The sequence below is a fragment of the Chelonia mydas genome, chromosome 9 (genome assembly GCF_015237465.2).
Source record: "Chelonia mydas isolate rCheMyd1 chromosome 9, rCheMyd1.pri.v2, whole genome shotgun sequence".
Taxonomy (NCBI): Eukaryota; Metazoa; Chordata; order Testudines; family Cheloniidae; genus Chelonia; species Chelonia mydas.
Window position 1 is genome coordinate 50,958,392 of NC_057855.1, and position 12,718 is coordinate 50,971,109.

General features: G+C 43.9%; 1 protein-coding gene across 1 annotated transcript; it reads right to left on the reverse strand.

Annotated features, from left to right (window-relative positions):
* Nucleotides 1-2,004: 2,004 nt before the first annotated feature.
* LOC102947217 (alpha-1,4-N-acetylglucosaminyltransferase) lies at nt 2,005-5,295 on the reverse strand. Its single transcript, XM_007056974.4, has 3 exons — nt 5,241-5,295; nt 3,843-4,279; nt 2,005-2,616 (listed from the first exon to the last, which is right to left on the reverse strand). Exons 1-3 carry the CDS (start codon nt 5,293-5,295, stop codon nt 2,005-2,007), a joined length of 1,104 nt encoding a protein of 367 aa, XP_007057036.3.
* Nucleotides 5,296-12,718: the final 7,423 nt, after the last annotated feature.

Here is a 12,718-nt window from a genome sequence, read left to right on the forward strand (position 1 = left end):
CTCTGATCACTATCACTACCATGTGGATCCCAGCCCAGCTGTAACTGCTTGGCCACACTGCCTGTGCCGTGGTCTCTTATATTATGTAAATGTACATGTGTTACCACTGATTGAACTAACATGCTAAAAATAGCAGTCTAGACACAGCCTGGCAGAGGCTAACTGCCTGCGGATGTACCGAGGGTCGTGCTTTCTCTGCCCCAATGCATATTTAATTATTCATACAAACTTGACCAAGCTTCATCAGGAGAGACTCTCACATCCGTATACCCCATAGTTAGGACTATGATTTTATCTTGGAAGTCATGGGATCCATGAGTCCCAGAGACCTCTGTGACTTGAGCCCATGGCACCTGGGAGTTCCAGGGTCCCCTTGCCGCCTGTAGAGGCTGGGAACTGCGAGGTCCTCGGGAGCTCCCTGGGTGCCCTGCAGCTTGTAGCTGCCGCGGGTGGCGGGGGAGCCCTGGGAGCTCCAAGCCAGGGCCCCCTGGGTAGTGTGTGTACCCTGAAGCTCCCCATTTTGTCATGCATATTTTTAGTAAAAGTCAGGGGTAGGTCATGGGCTTCTGTGAATTTTTCTTCATTGCCTGTGACCTGTCCATGACTTTTACTAAAAATATGAGTGCAAAAGCTTAGCTTTACCTATAATTCAGAGGTTTGGGCACACATCTAAGAGGTGGGAAGCCTAGGTTGCAATCCCTTCCCCTTACCAGGCATGGGGGGAATTGAACTGGTGTCCCCTTCACCTGGTGTGAGTTCCCTAACCACTGGGCTAAAGGTTATAAGAGAGGCCTCCTTCCCCTGCCCATTTTGTGCTGAGTCAGGAGTGCTCAGAGCACACCTACGAGACTGGGTCATGCAGGCAGCGTATGTGAGTAGAGGCAGAAACATAGGTGCCAAGGGAACTTAAATCATGAGTTCAGCACCTGCAGGGTTAGGCAGTAGCTGAATAGGGGTTTTGTGGATTGCGGTAGTGCCTACAACTGGGCTTTAGGTGCCTAGGTTCCTTTGTGGATCTTGACCTTCACCTCCATGTCTGAGTTCTCCAGCTGTACAATGGGGAGAATAGCACTTCCCATCCTCACAAGTTGTTGGGAGACGAAATTCAATAATTTAAGTAAGCTGCCCAAATGCCGTAAGAATGGCGCCATATAAGTACTTAGAGAGATATATTAAGAAACAATGAATAAACACAACCCCCTTTCCTCTTCATTCCATCCCAGAAGCTTGAAGGAGGCTTGAGAGGGGAATACAAATTCAGAGCCATTGGAGTGGGTTAGATATTTTATTTATATGTGCATTTAAAATGTCACTGTCCAGAAGGTAGGGTACATAGCTGAAGCAGAAGAGAGGAAAAATAAACAATGTTAATGAACACTTGGAGTGGAGGAAGTTTGGGCTATGATTGATTATTATATTTATTATTACTGAACATTGATATTACAGTAGCACCGAGAGGGCTGAGACAGCTTGGGGCCTCAATACACAAAGTGCTGTACAACCACACAGCAAATGACAGGAAAAAAATTCCCAAAGAATCTAAGGAGCCAGATTTTTAAAGGCATTTAGGCCCCTAAAGATGCAGATAGATGCCTAATGGGATTTTCAAAAGCACTTTTCTGCATCTGTAGGCACCAAATACCTTTGAAAATCTGACCCTTGGGTTTTTCAGTGGATCTTTGGCTCCCAAAGCCAACGAGATTTTTGAAAATGGGATTCCAGCTCCTAGATCACTTAGATACTTTGGAAAATTTTACCCTACAGGACAAAACATACTTGTAATTGGTGATGACATGATATTTACACCCCCACCTTCCTACACATTTCATTAGGTCCTGGGGAAACTTGGGAGAAGAGGTGGTTTCTGAGAGATTCTTTCCTACGAAGTGGGCTGCAGACAGAAAATGGCTGAGTCACTGACTAAGAGGAGGTACACATTGTGCAGTTTATTGTAGTCACAGGACTATCAGGGCTGGAAAGGACACCTCGTTCTGCTAGATCCAGTCATTCAGTCTTATTTCGTTGCATATGACCACTGCCTTCTGTGCCCTGAATAAGGGCCTTATAAGTGGTGGGGCAGTATGTTTTGTACAGATTTTCCACTAATGTGTTACTTCCTGCAACCACAGTCTTGTGTTCCTTGTTCATGAAGTTCCACAGGTGCAAAGCATAGGAGTTGTTGAAGTCAGGGCTTTTCTTCCAAACCTTGTAGTACTGCCTCCATGCTGGGTAAGGGATGGGGTAGAAACGCTGAGGGTGTAAGAAGGAAATGTTCTGACAGCTCTGATCCTCCACATTATGGAAATTGGTCAGGTTGCACAAGGCTTGCAGCCTCCTCGTCATTAAGATGGGTCCTTGGTTTCCCCAAATGCGTCCATTGTAGTTTTGAACAAAATCTTTCATGCAATCCCAAATGAACCAGTGATGGTGAGGAAAGCCAAAAATCCCATTGCTGGAGAACTGGGAAGCCTCGGCTGCCAGGAAGTTTGTCACTGGAATAGGCCTGATGGAGATGACATCTGTGTCCATGTAGGTCCCACCGTATTTCCAGATGAGTGCAAGTCTGCTGGCGTCAGAGCTGATATGAACCCAGTATTTTTCCTGGGTTGCATTTACCTGCAGAGTTGGAAAGGGATCATAGAGATGCAATTGACTCCACTTCGAAACACCTGATCCCATTAGCTATATAGTCTATAAAACTCTCAACAGTGTCTATCCTCACTTTAATCCCTTTAAAAATTAATGGCCACCCCCCTCCCGCCCCCGCCCCCAGCTATGAAACTTTGCTGGGAAAAGGCAAGAGCAGCTGTAGGTTTTGTTCAATGTGATTCTACAGGTGTTTCCAAGGTGCAGTAAACTCCAAGGAAACATGCAACATTTATGAAATAATGAGAATATGAATAATTAACTGTAATTTCCACAAAAACAACCTTGCCCCATTTCAATGTACACACTCACTGTCTGATCCAAAGCCCATGGGAATCAGTTGACAGATTCTCATTGGCTTCAGTGGGCTTTGGAACTCGTCTTTCCTGGCATTCTCTAAAGAGGATAAAAAGTGAGAGAGAAATTCAGGCCTTAGTTATGCTGGTGCACAGAGGGCTGGTGTAGCAGTTTAGCAGCCAACTGCCTGATTATTCTCCAGACTCTCTGCTTTCATTTAAAAATAAATAAAATAAAGAAGTCCTTAACTGTAATGGTTGCCAACAGATCCATGAAAACATGGAACAAGTGCAAACTAATGCAGTGATGCCTGCCTGAGTTTTCAGACAGGACTCAAAGGACTCAGAACAAGAACTCAAAGGGGTGTGAACTCCCTGAACAACAGTTCTGAGAGGCCTGGTTGGAGCTTGGAAGAGCATCACTGCCTTTTTCCCCCCAAAATTGACCTCTGAATGACCCTCTCACTTCTAGAGCTTGTCCCCAGACATTTTCATTGCTGTGTCTGACACCTTTAACAAGCACTGAAATCATTTTCACAAACCTTAAAAGCTCACTTAAAATTCACGCTGACTGAAATTTTTCAAATGCAACATTTTTTATCAATACATTGCCTTTTTTGAAAAAAATGGTGATTAACCATATTTTATCAAAATGGTTAATCAAAATCATTATTGAAATGTTCCATTTACCACACCTCCTGTCATCAGGAAATGGTAAATGTCCATAACAATTTCAATAAATATTTTGACTAATGCATGGCAAATCATCAAGAAACAGGGATCCATATTGAATGCAACAAAACAACAACAGCTTCAAATCTTCAAAACAATGTGCAAAAATGTTCTTTTAATTTTCTACCACCTCTACTTTAAATCTTGTTCAAAAACATTTCCTCTCACTTTATGATACCATGGCAGCAGAGGTGTCTCCTGGAACAAAGTTTCCATCTGGAGAGGAAAAATGAAGACATTCTTCATAGCAGATAAAAGTGAGAAGGCTGCGTAAGTGGAATTTAAATCCAGCCATGTGCTATTGTTCAGCCCTTTCATGAAGAAAACAACAGGTCTGTCATGGTAGATCCTTGTAGCAGATTCCACAGAACATGAAACCAACGGAGAAGGCTCAAGGTGATCTGTAGTCTCTACAAAGATGATGCTTCTGCTCTGGCTCATAACATCCTCTTGCGTCAGGAATTGCTTTGAAATAGGCATGCATGACAAGACGCAGCCAGACTGCAGGCTGATTTCATACAACATGGCAAAGACAAAGACAAAAAAGAAACAGAGCACTATTTGGATCTCCTTCAACATCCTTGCTTTTCCTTGGACACCTGAGTCTTAAATAACAAACAAAGTCAATGTTAGTGGTTCATTGTTTGTCCCAGGGAAAAATGTGACAGGAAAGGATTTCAAAAATTATTATGACCTTTGATTATTTTGTATGTGGTTGCCAGTGTATTATGTAACTGGTGAATCAAGAGTTAAACCAAATCACATACCTGAGTTGGCATCAACCTCTTTGACTCAGGCAGTTTATCATAGAATATTAGGGTTGGTAGGGACCTCAGAAGATCATCTACTCCAACCCCCTGTTCAAAGCAGGACCAATCCCCAATTTTTGCCCCAGATCCCTAAATGGCTCCCTCAAGGGTTGAACTCACAACCCTGGGTTTAGCAGGCCAATGCTCAAACCACTGAGCTATCCCTCACCCAAAAGAGCCTTATGAAAAAGGCTTGTCAACTATCTGTGAGTTGGAATCCTGAAGTTTGCAGTCCTCAAACCAGAAGAGTTCTCCCCTGAACTTAATGGAACTCAGTGGCAACGAAAAGGGCCCTACATCATAACAGGAAGGAGAAACTGACATGAATCTAATTGAGTGGCACAAGCAAAGTACCCTACTGAGCTAAGATATGGTGGGTGTTTGAAGAAGACCCAATTAAAGGTGCCAATAACAGAACAACCTCCTGCCTTGTCTTGGGAGCTCCATATAAGGGAGCAGCAGAGTCAACAGTCACTCACACCTTTCAGATCATATGAGATCCCAAAGGAAGTGGGTCGTGTATTTTTGTATGTATATTCTCACTGTGGGGCATTTGGTTTCTTCTAATATTACCAGTCTACTTGGCTGTGCAGTTCCTGTGGAACCTAGGGTTATTATCCATTCGCACTCCATTTTATTTTGGCTGCATGAAGTGAAAAATAAATGCACAGGCCAAATTCAGCATTGCTGCACAACGCCACAGAACCTGAGTAGATCAGAAGTTGCTTCATGAGGGAGGCAGAATTTGGCCCTATACCTGGACTACACTGTGTTTCAGGTGCATTCACTCTGGGTGTGCCACTTGATTGCATGTTACCAGTGCATATTCATTATAGATAAATCTGCCAATGCTCATTAGCCAGCCTGAGATTTTGAACTGCAGCCTCAGTGGGCCCAACACTCTCACAAATCTTGGGAGAAAGGCCAGTCCTTGCCTACAGACAGCCCCCCAACCTGAAGCGAATACTCACCAACAACCACATACCACACAACAGAACCACTAGCCCAGGAACCTATCCTTGCAACAAAGCCCGTTGCCAACTGTGCCCACATATCTATTCAGGGGACACCATCACAGGGCCTAACAACATCAGCCACACTATCAGAGGCTCGTTCACCTGCACATCCACCAATGTGATATATGCCATCATGTGCCAGCAATGCCCCTCTGCCATGTACATTGGTCAAACTGGACAGTCTCTACGTAAAAGAATAAATGGACACAAATCAGATGTCAAGAATTATAACATTCATAAACCAGTCGGAGAACACTTCAATCTCTCTGGTCATGCAATCACAGACATGAGGGTCGCTATCTTAAAGCAAAAAAACTTCAAATCCAGACTCCAGCGAGAAACTGCTGAATTGGAATTCATTTGCAAATTGGATACTATTAATTTGGGCTTGAATAGAGACTGGGAGTGGCTAAGTCATTATGCAAGGTAGCCTGTCTCCCCTTGTTTTTTTCCTGCAAACCCCCCCCCAAGACGTTCTGGTTAAACTTGGATTATTGCTGTGCACATTGTAAGATGAGCTGTTGCCAGCAGGAGAATGAGTTTGTGTGTGTGGTTTTTGGGAAAAAAAGGGGAGAGGTGTGGGGGGGGGTGAGAAAACCTGGATTAGTGCTGGAGGTGACCCACCTTGATTATCATGCGCATTATAAAGAGGGGTTTCAAAGGGGGATGGGCTGTTGCCAGCAGGAGAGTGAGTTTGTATGTGTGTGGGGGGGGGGGGGGGGGGAAGGGTGAGAAAACCTGGATTTGTGCTGGAAATGGCTCCACTTGATGATCACTTTAGATAAGCTGTTGCCAGCGGGGGAGTGGGGTGGGAGGAAGTTTTGTTTCATGGTCTCTGTGTGTATATAATGTCTTCTGCAGTTTCCACGATATGCTATGCATCCGATGAAGTGAGCTGTAGCTCACGAAAGCTCATGCTCAAATAAACTGGTTAGTCTCTAAGGTGCCACAAGTACTCCTTTTCTTTTTACGAATACAGACTAACACGGCTGTTACTCTGAAACCAGTGCTTAAGGAGTCTACTTGTTTTATGTTCAGGATAAGGCTGCAAGACAGAAAGTGATACACACCTGGGCTCCCATTACAGTGTACGGCATGAGGGTGATTGTTTGACAGTTGTGGATTTGAGGTGTCTGAAGGGGAAATCTGCAGTAACCATCTATAGTAGTCGTCAAGCCTGTGAGCAAAGTGGGTAAATTGTACTTCCAGTAAAGATAGGAGATACACCCATATTTCTTTATCTGGTAACTTTTCTTATTAACTAATCGGATCAGAATATAGACAAAGTACCATGTACTGCACACCAATTATCAGACACAGATGAACATGATATGTTGGGGAAGAGTCAACATGGCTTTTTGCCAAGGGAAATCATGCCTCACCAACCTATTAGAATTCTTTCAGGAGATAAACAAACATATGGTCATGGGGGATCCAGTTGATATTGCATACTTGGACTTTCAGAAAGCCTTTGACAAGATCCCTCACCAAACGCTCTGAAGCAAACTAGGCAGGCGTGGGATAGGAACAAAGGGTAGGAAGAAATGGCCAGTTTTCACAGTGGAGAGACATAAATAGCAGGGTCACCCTGAAGGATCAGCACTGAGACCGGTGCTGTTCAACATATTCATAAGTGATCTGGAAAAGGGGGTAAACAGTGAGGTGGGAAAGTTTGCAGATGATACAAAATTACTCAAGATAGTTAAGTCCAAAGCTGACTGTGAAGAGTTACAAAGGGATCTCACAGAACTGGGTGACTGGGCAACAAAATGGCAGATGAAATCCAGTGTTGATAAATGCAAAGTAATACACACTGGAAAACATAATCCCAACTGTATATATAAAATGATGAGGTCTAAATTAGCTGTTCCCACTCAAGAAAGAGAGCTAGGAGTCATTGTGGATAGTTCTCTGAAAACATCCAATCAATATGCAGCAGCAGTCATAAAGGCTAACACAATGTTAGGACCCAATAAGAAAGGGATAGATAATAAAACAGAAAATATCATAATGCTGCTGTATAAATCTATGATATGCCCACACCTGGAATACAGCATGCAATTCTGTTTGCCCCATCTAAACAATGATATTTTAGAATTGGGAAAAGTACAGAGAAGGGCAACAAAACTGATGGGGGGTATGGAAGAGCTGTCAAATGAGAGATTAAAAAAACAGGGATTGTTCATCTTAGAAATGAGATTACTAAGGGTGGATATGATAGAGGTCTATAAAATCATGAATGGTGTAGAGAAAGTGAATAAGGAAGTGTTATTTACCCCTCACATAATACAAGAATCCAGGGTCACCCAATTAAATTAATAGGCAGCAGGTTAAAAACAAACAGAAGGAAGCACTTTTTTTGCACAACACACAGTCAACCTGTGGAACTCATTGCCAGAGGACACTGTGAAGGCCAAAAGTATGACTGGGTTAAAAAAAGAATTATATAAATTCATGCAGGATAGGTCCCTCAATGACTATTAGCCAAGATTGTGAAGGATATAACCCCATGCTCTGGGTGTCCATAAACCTCTGACTGCCAGAAGTTGGGAGTGGACTCAATAATTGCCCTGTTAATCCCCTTTGAAGAATCTGACACCACATACTGTTGGAAGACAGGCTACTGGGCTACATCAACCATTCGTCTCTCCCAGGCCATTCTTACGTTCTTAAGCTACATCAAAACTCTACTGTGAGGTCCCTGGATGCTCTGGCATGTTGGTGGAAATTGAGCCTCCCCTGGATTGTTTATTTGGATGTTAAATTTACTTTGCTCTACGTTGTTCCCACCTATTCAGTTTTCAGTAAGCCACTGACTGCTGTAATGGCACCACAGAAATTGTTCAGGGGAAGCTAGAGGCTTTGGCAGTGATTACACTGTAGCAACGGATAGGAAGGATACAGTTCCCTATAGGTTCTGGAGAAAAAAAAGGCAGGACTTGGTTGCAGCCTCAATGTGAAGGCAGAAGGAGAAGGAGTCAAATATGTTTATATGTATGTGCATGCACACTGTGTTTATGTCGGTGCATGTGTGTGTGTACATGTGGTTTAGAATCTCAGAGTCACATACAAACTTTCCTTTTATTTTTTTCTTTCCTTTCCAAGTTTTCATTCCCATTTAGCTAATAATTCATCCCAAGGGGCTGATGCTGGAGGAGCTGGACCTTCCAGTTCCATTGTGAAAGATGGTGCCCAGCCTTCCAATGCCTGATGTGTTTGGGGGTTCAGGGAAGGTGAGGGGGAGAGTGTACAGCTGACTCAGGAATCAACCAGCTTCAACTTTTCAAACAGACCGTAGTGCACTGTAGACCACTGCACCTCCAGCAGCCTGTACTTGTCACGTAAATACAATTTGCCAGGGAGACCTGGAGAACAATGAACCAAAGTGTGGAAAGGACATGAGAAATAATAAATAGAGGTAGGTATTTTGACCCTCAAATACAACCTCTGTGTGTGTGTCTCTCTCTCACACATACCCCTTCTGTAATATTTCTAGTTCTTGTAAAATGCATGAACTTAGGGTGAAGTTCTGGCTCCACAGAAGTCAAAAAGAGTTTTTTCATCAACTTCAGTGGGGCCAGGATTTCACCTTTAGTCTTTTAGAATTTTAGCTCCCAACTAAACTGAATCCCTCACACATATGAAGATGGAGATTTTGTTCTTCCAATGAAGTTGAGGTGTTGGAGCACTGTCTCTGCAGCTATTAAAATTTTAAAGTCTTGGCTCCATTTTCTCGGTAATGTTAGCTTGAAGCAGAAGACCAAGCATTTGCATTGATTAAAAATAGGAATATCAAAATATTCTCATTTCTGAATCCATATTTCCCATCTGATGGCCTAAAAATCTGATGTCTCAATTCTTTCTGAGGACCCCAACAAAAGTGTGGTTGCAATACATTTCAGAATACTCCAGAAGGCATATTGTGGAAACAGAATAAGCCGACATGCCAACAGATGTCAGTTCTGTGTGTGACAACATGAAGAAAAAACATGAATCTTTGTTGTCTTATTTCGAGGAATTGTTTTCTGTGGTTGGTGTTCCAAAGCCACTAGGTGGTGAGTTACTTATTCAATTCACATTTGACCTGGAGACAATTGTTATCAAAATGTTCACTTCTCTTCTCAAGTTAAGAGGGCTGCAGAACCAAACATTAAAAATACATCCCAGCCATTAAATAGATTATCCTGTCAAGTGGTTGCTTTTTCTTGTGCATCAGACAAGATGCCGACTTGCTGGCCCTCCTTGACAAGATATTTCTTTTCTCTTGGTCATTTCAGTATTTCAAACATAATATGTAAAAGTGGATGAGGCTGTGAGAAAGAGTAGCAAGAATGCCAAGCTGTTACAGCACTGGTAACATTGTGTGATAATTCCCTCAACTCAGTCTGTGAAATACTTGTTAAAGAAAGGTACAATCTAATTGCCAGTAAATAATACAACTTTGTGTAGACAACTTCCACAAGTGCAGGGGCAAGTCAGTTGGCCCACTCATTATATCTAACATTTGCCATCTTACCAACACTTGTGACAATTATACTTCTGCAACGTCTTGGAGGTGTCATGGATCATGAGATGCTATGGGAAGCTCTGCCATTAACAGACTGACGATAACTTTTCTCATCAGACAAAGGCAGTGTTTGAGGAGACCCTGGAACCTGAGTGAAAACATTTCGCTCAGACTCTGGCCAGGTATGACAGAGGTGATGCTGGTAAGAAGAGGGAAGAAGTTTGAGGAACTGAGAGGAACTACAACCTCACTCTCTATTTGGAGCACCGACTCCTTATAGCCAAAGGTGCAACACCATGTTGGGGTTCTTTTGGTGACTTCACTGGTCCTGGGTAAGAATGTTGTTTTCTCTCTTTGTCCCGCCAGCAGATTACCCCATTTTTTCTTAGATGCAAGACTAGCCATGGTGATACACATCATCTTTACCACCAAGCTAGACTAGTACAGCAGGCCACCCTAGGAACAGTATACAGTGTCTATATTGTTTGCATTTTAGTGTTTGGGGCATTCTTAGGCCTGGTCTACACCAATTTTGTACTGGAATAACTCTGTCCATCATGGGTGTAATTTTATACCAAACTAGTTATCCAGGTACAAAGCCTAGTGTGGACACAGTTATCAAGGTGACTTGAAGACCTTCCTTTATGGATATTAACGCTACCAGTATAAGCCCCTTTATACCAATTTAGCTATATCCACACTGGGGTGGGAAGGAGGGGGCACCGCTTTAACTCAGCCGGTATAGTTAAAAAATACCAGTTGCTACATCTCTTGTGCTTTTATTTTATCTTCTTCATCTGGCTCCACTCCCCTTTTCCTGATTTTCCTTTCCGATCTCAGGCACCATCACTGAGTCTCCTTTCTTACATTGCCTTCAGGATGTGACTCCTCTTTTCCTTCTTCGTCCAGCCAGCCCTTTGGGTCCGTCTCTGTCACACCCTGAAGTGTCTCCTCTACCTCCTCCCCTGCATTTGCTGCTTCTCCTTTCTTCCTGTTTTCTCCTCAGATTCTGTCCCCAGCTGGGACAGGGCCCTCTCAGCAGCACCCTGGTCATGGACATTGCTGCAGCCTGAAGAAGCTGCAGGCCAAGCGGGAGGCAATTATGAACTTCTGTCGGGGGATTGTAAGCACCTGTGTGATGCTAATGGGGTAACTGGGAGGATACAAGTGGGAGGAAGAGGAAGCTCAGAGGGGGAGCTTGGGCAAAGGAGTGACGGTGGCATGGAAGCCTGCCTTTTCTGCAAGCCTGCATTACATTGTTACTTTGTAAGAAGGGAATTGCTAAACACTTTGGTGACAGATAACAACATGGGGGGCGGGGGGGGGGGAGGTGTTTGTGGCCGTGACGCCACACAAACTGGCCAGGCAGCTGAGTACATGGGGTAATGGCGAAGGCACCCTGTGACACCAGCTCAAGAGTATAGTTCTCTTTTCTAACGTATCCAGTCATTCTCTCTCTCTGTCCCACTCTCCGACTCACACACAGCCATGCACCACCTCCACTCCCACATCAGGCTTGGAGAGTTGACCAGATGCCTACTAGCCACAGGACTCAGCCTACTAACCAAAGAAGGCTGTGTAAGGGCCCCAACTGTCCTGAGCAATCTTCCTGGTGAATAGCTGCTGAGGAAATGGGGAGTGTGCTGTGTAGTACTGGGGTGCTATCTCTAGAGCCTGCTCTGAATCTCTGTTTTTCTTCATCGGGGCCAGGAAGCTCTGTGACTCTCTTCTCAGGGAATTGCCACTGAATTCTGCTTTGGGGAAGAGACCAGGGACCTGGCCCATATGTCCCGAAGGCTCCCCGAGTTCCATGCAGATCTCAGGGATCTCTCAGAGGCAAGGGGCCATTGTGTCCCTGCATCTTTTGGGGGGGCCATCTGTGACTCCACTCCAGGTCTTTGTCAGTGCTGCCAATGACTCCCCCAGTCAGCACCTATCTCTAGAACCCTCCTGTGAAGGGGTTCTTCAACGCAAAGGGCTCAGCATGAAAGTTAATACAGCTGGATGTGGGGGGACATGCATCTCACAGCTCCATCCTTTCTGCCCCATTGCTGCCTGATCCCCAATCACAGATCCCCAGAGCCCTGGAGAGCCCTCCATGAGTCCTGAGAAGAGGGGAATTGCTGTTGGGTGGGAGAGAACCATGCACATTGAGTCCCTGTGCACATGGTTCATCTGAGTATGATATGCCTCTAGTATATTTGTGTTTTCATAACTGTTTGATTGTATTTGCTTTAAAGATAATTCAGACTCTCCACAGAATATGAGACAGAGGTGGGAGGCTCGAATATATTCAGAATAATGCCCCAGAATTCCCCAAAGGTTCCCGACAAGCTTAATTATAACATATAAGTCTAGAATTGAATGGGTAGGTCAATGCATAATGCCTTGGCTATCATATATATGCTCGGGGGCGGGGGGTTCCCTCCCTTGTTTGACCATTTCAAAATATTGTGGGATATTTTTAAATCAGCTGAAACTTTTAATCTATACAATTTTTTTTAGTTCAGATTTGGTTTGAGGTTTGGACTAAGGAGCAGTTACTGTAAATTCCTTTTATCTGGACTGATTAGCACACATCGTAAATATAAATACATGTAATCTGCAAGCAAAGGTAAATAATATCCCTATCTAGCTATCTGTCATTGCCATACATACCATCACCATGCATTCTCATCTATCTATCCAGGGCTCATCACCATGGTATCTGAG

What these genes read in the sequence shown, in the direction of transcription:
- LOC102947217 (XM_007056974.4), bottom strand. Translation starts at nt 5,295, where the DNA reads ATGCAATCAAGTGGCACACCCAGAGTGAATGCACCTGAAACACAGTGT. An exon ending in TGAAACACAGTGTAGTCCAG is followed by an intron (nt 4,280 to 5,240) that starts GTATAGGGCCAA and finishes TTGTTATTTAAG; the next exon opens with ACTCAGGTGTCCAAGGAAAA. An exon ending in TGCTGCCATGGTATCATAAA is followed by an intron (nt 2,617 to 3,842) that starts GTGAGAGGAAAT and finishes CCAACTCTGCAG; the next exon opens with GTAAATGCAACCCAGGAAAA.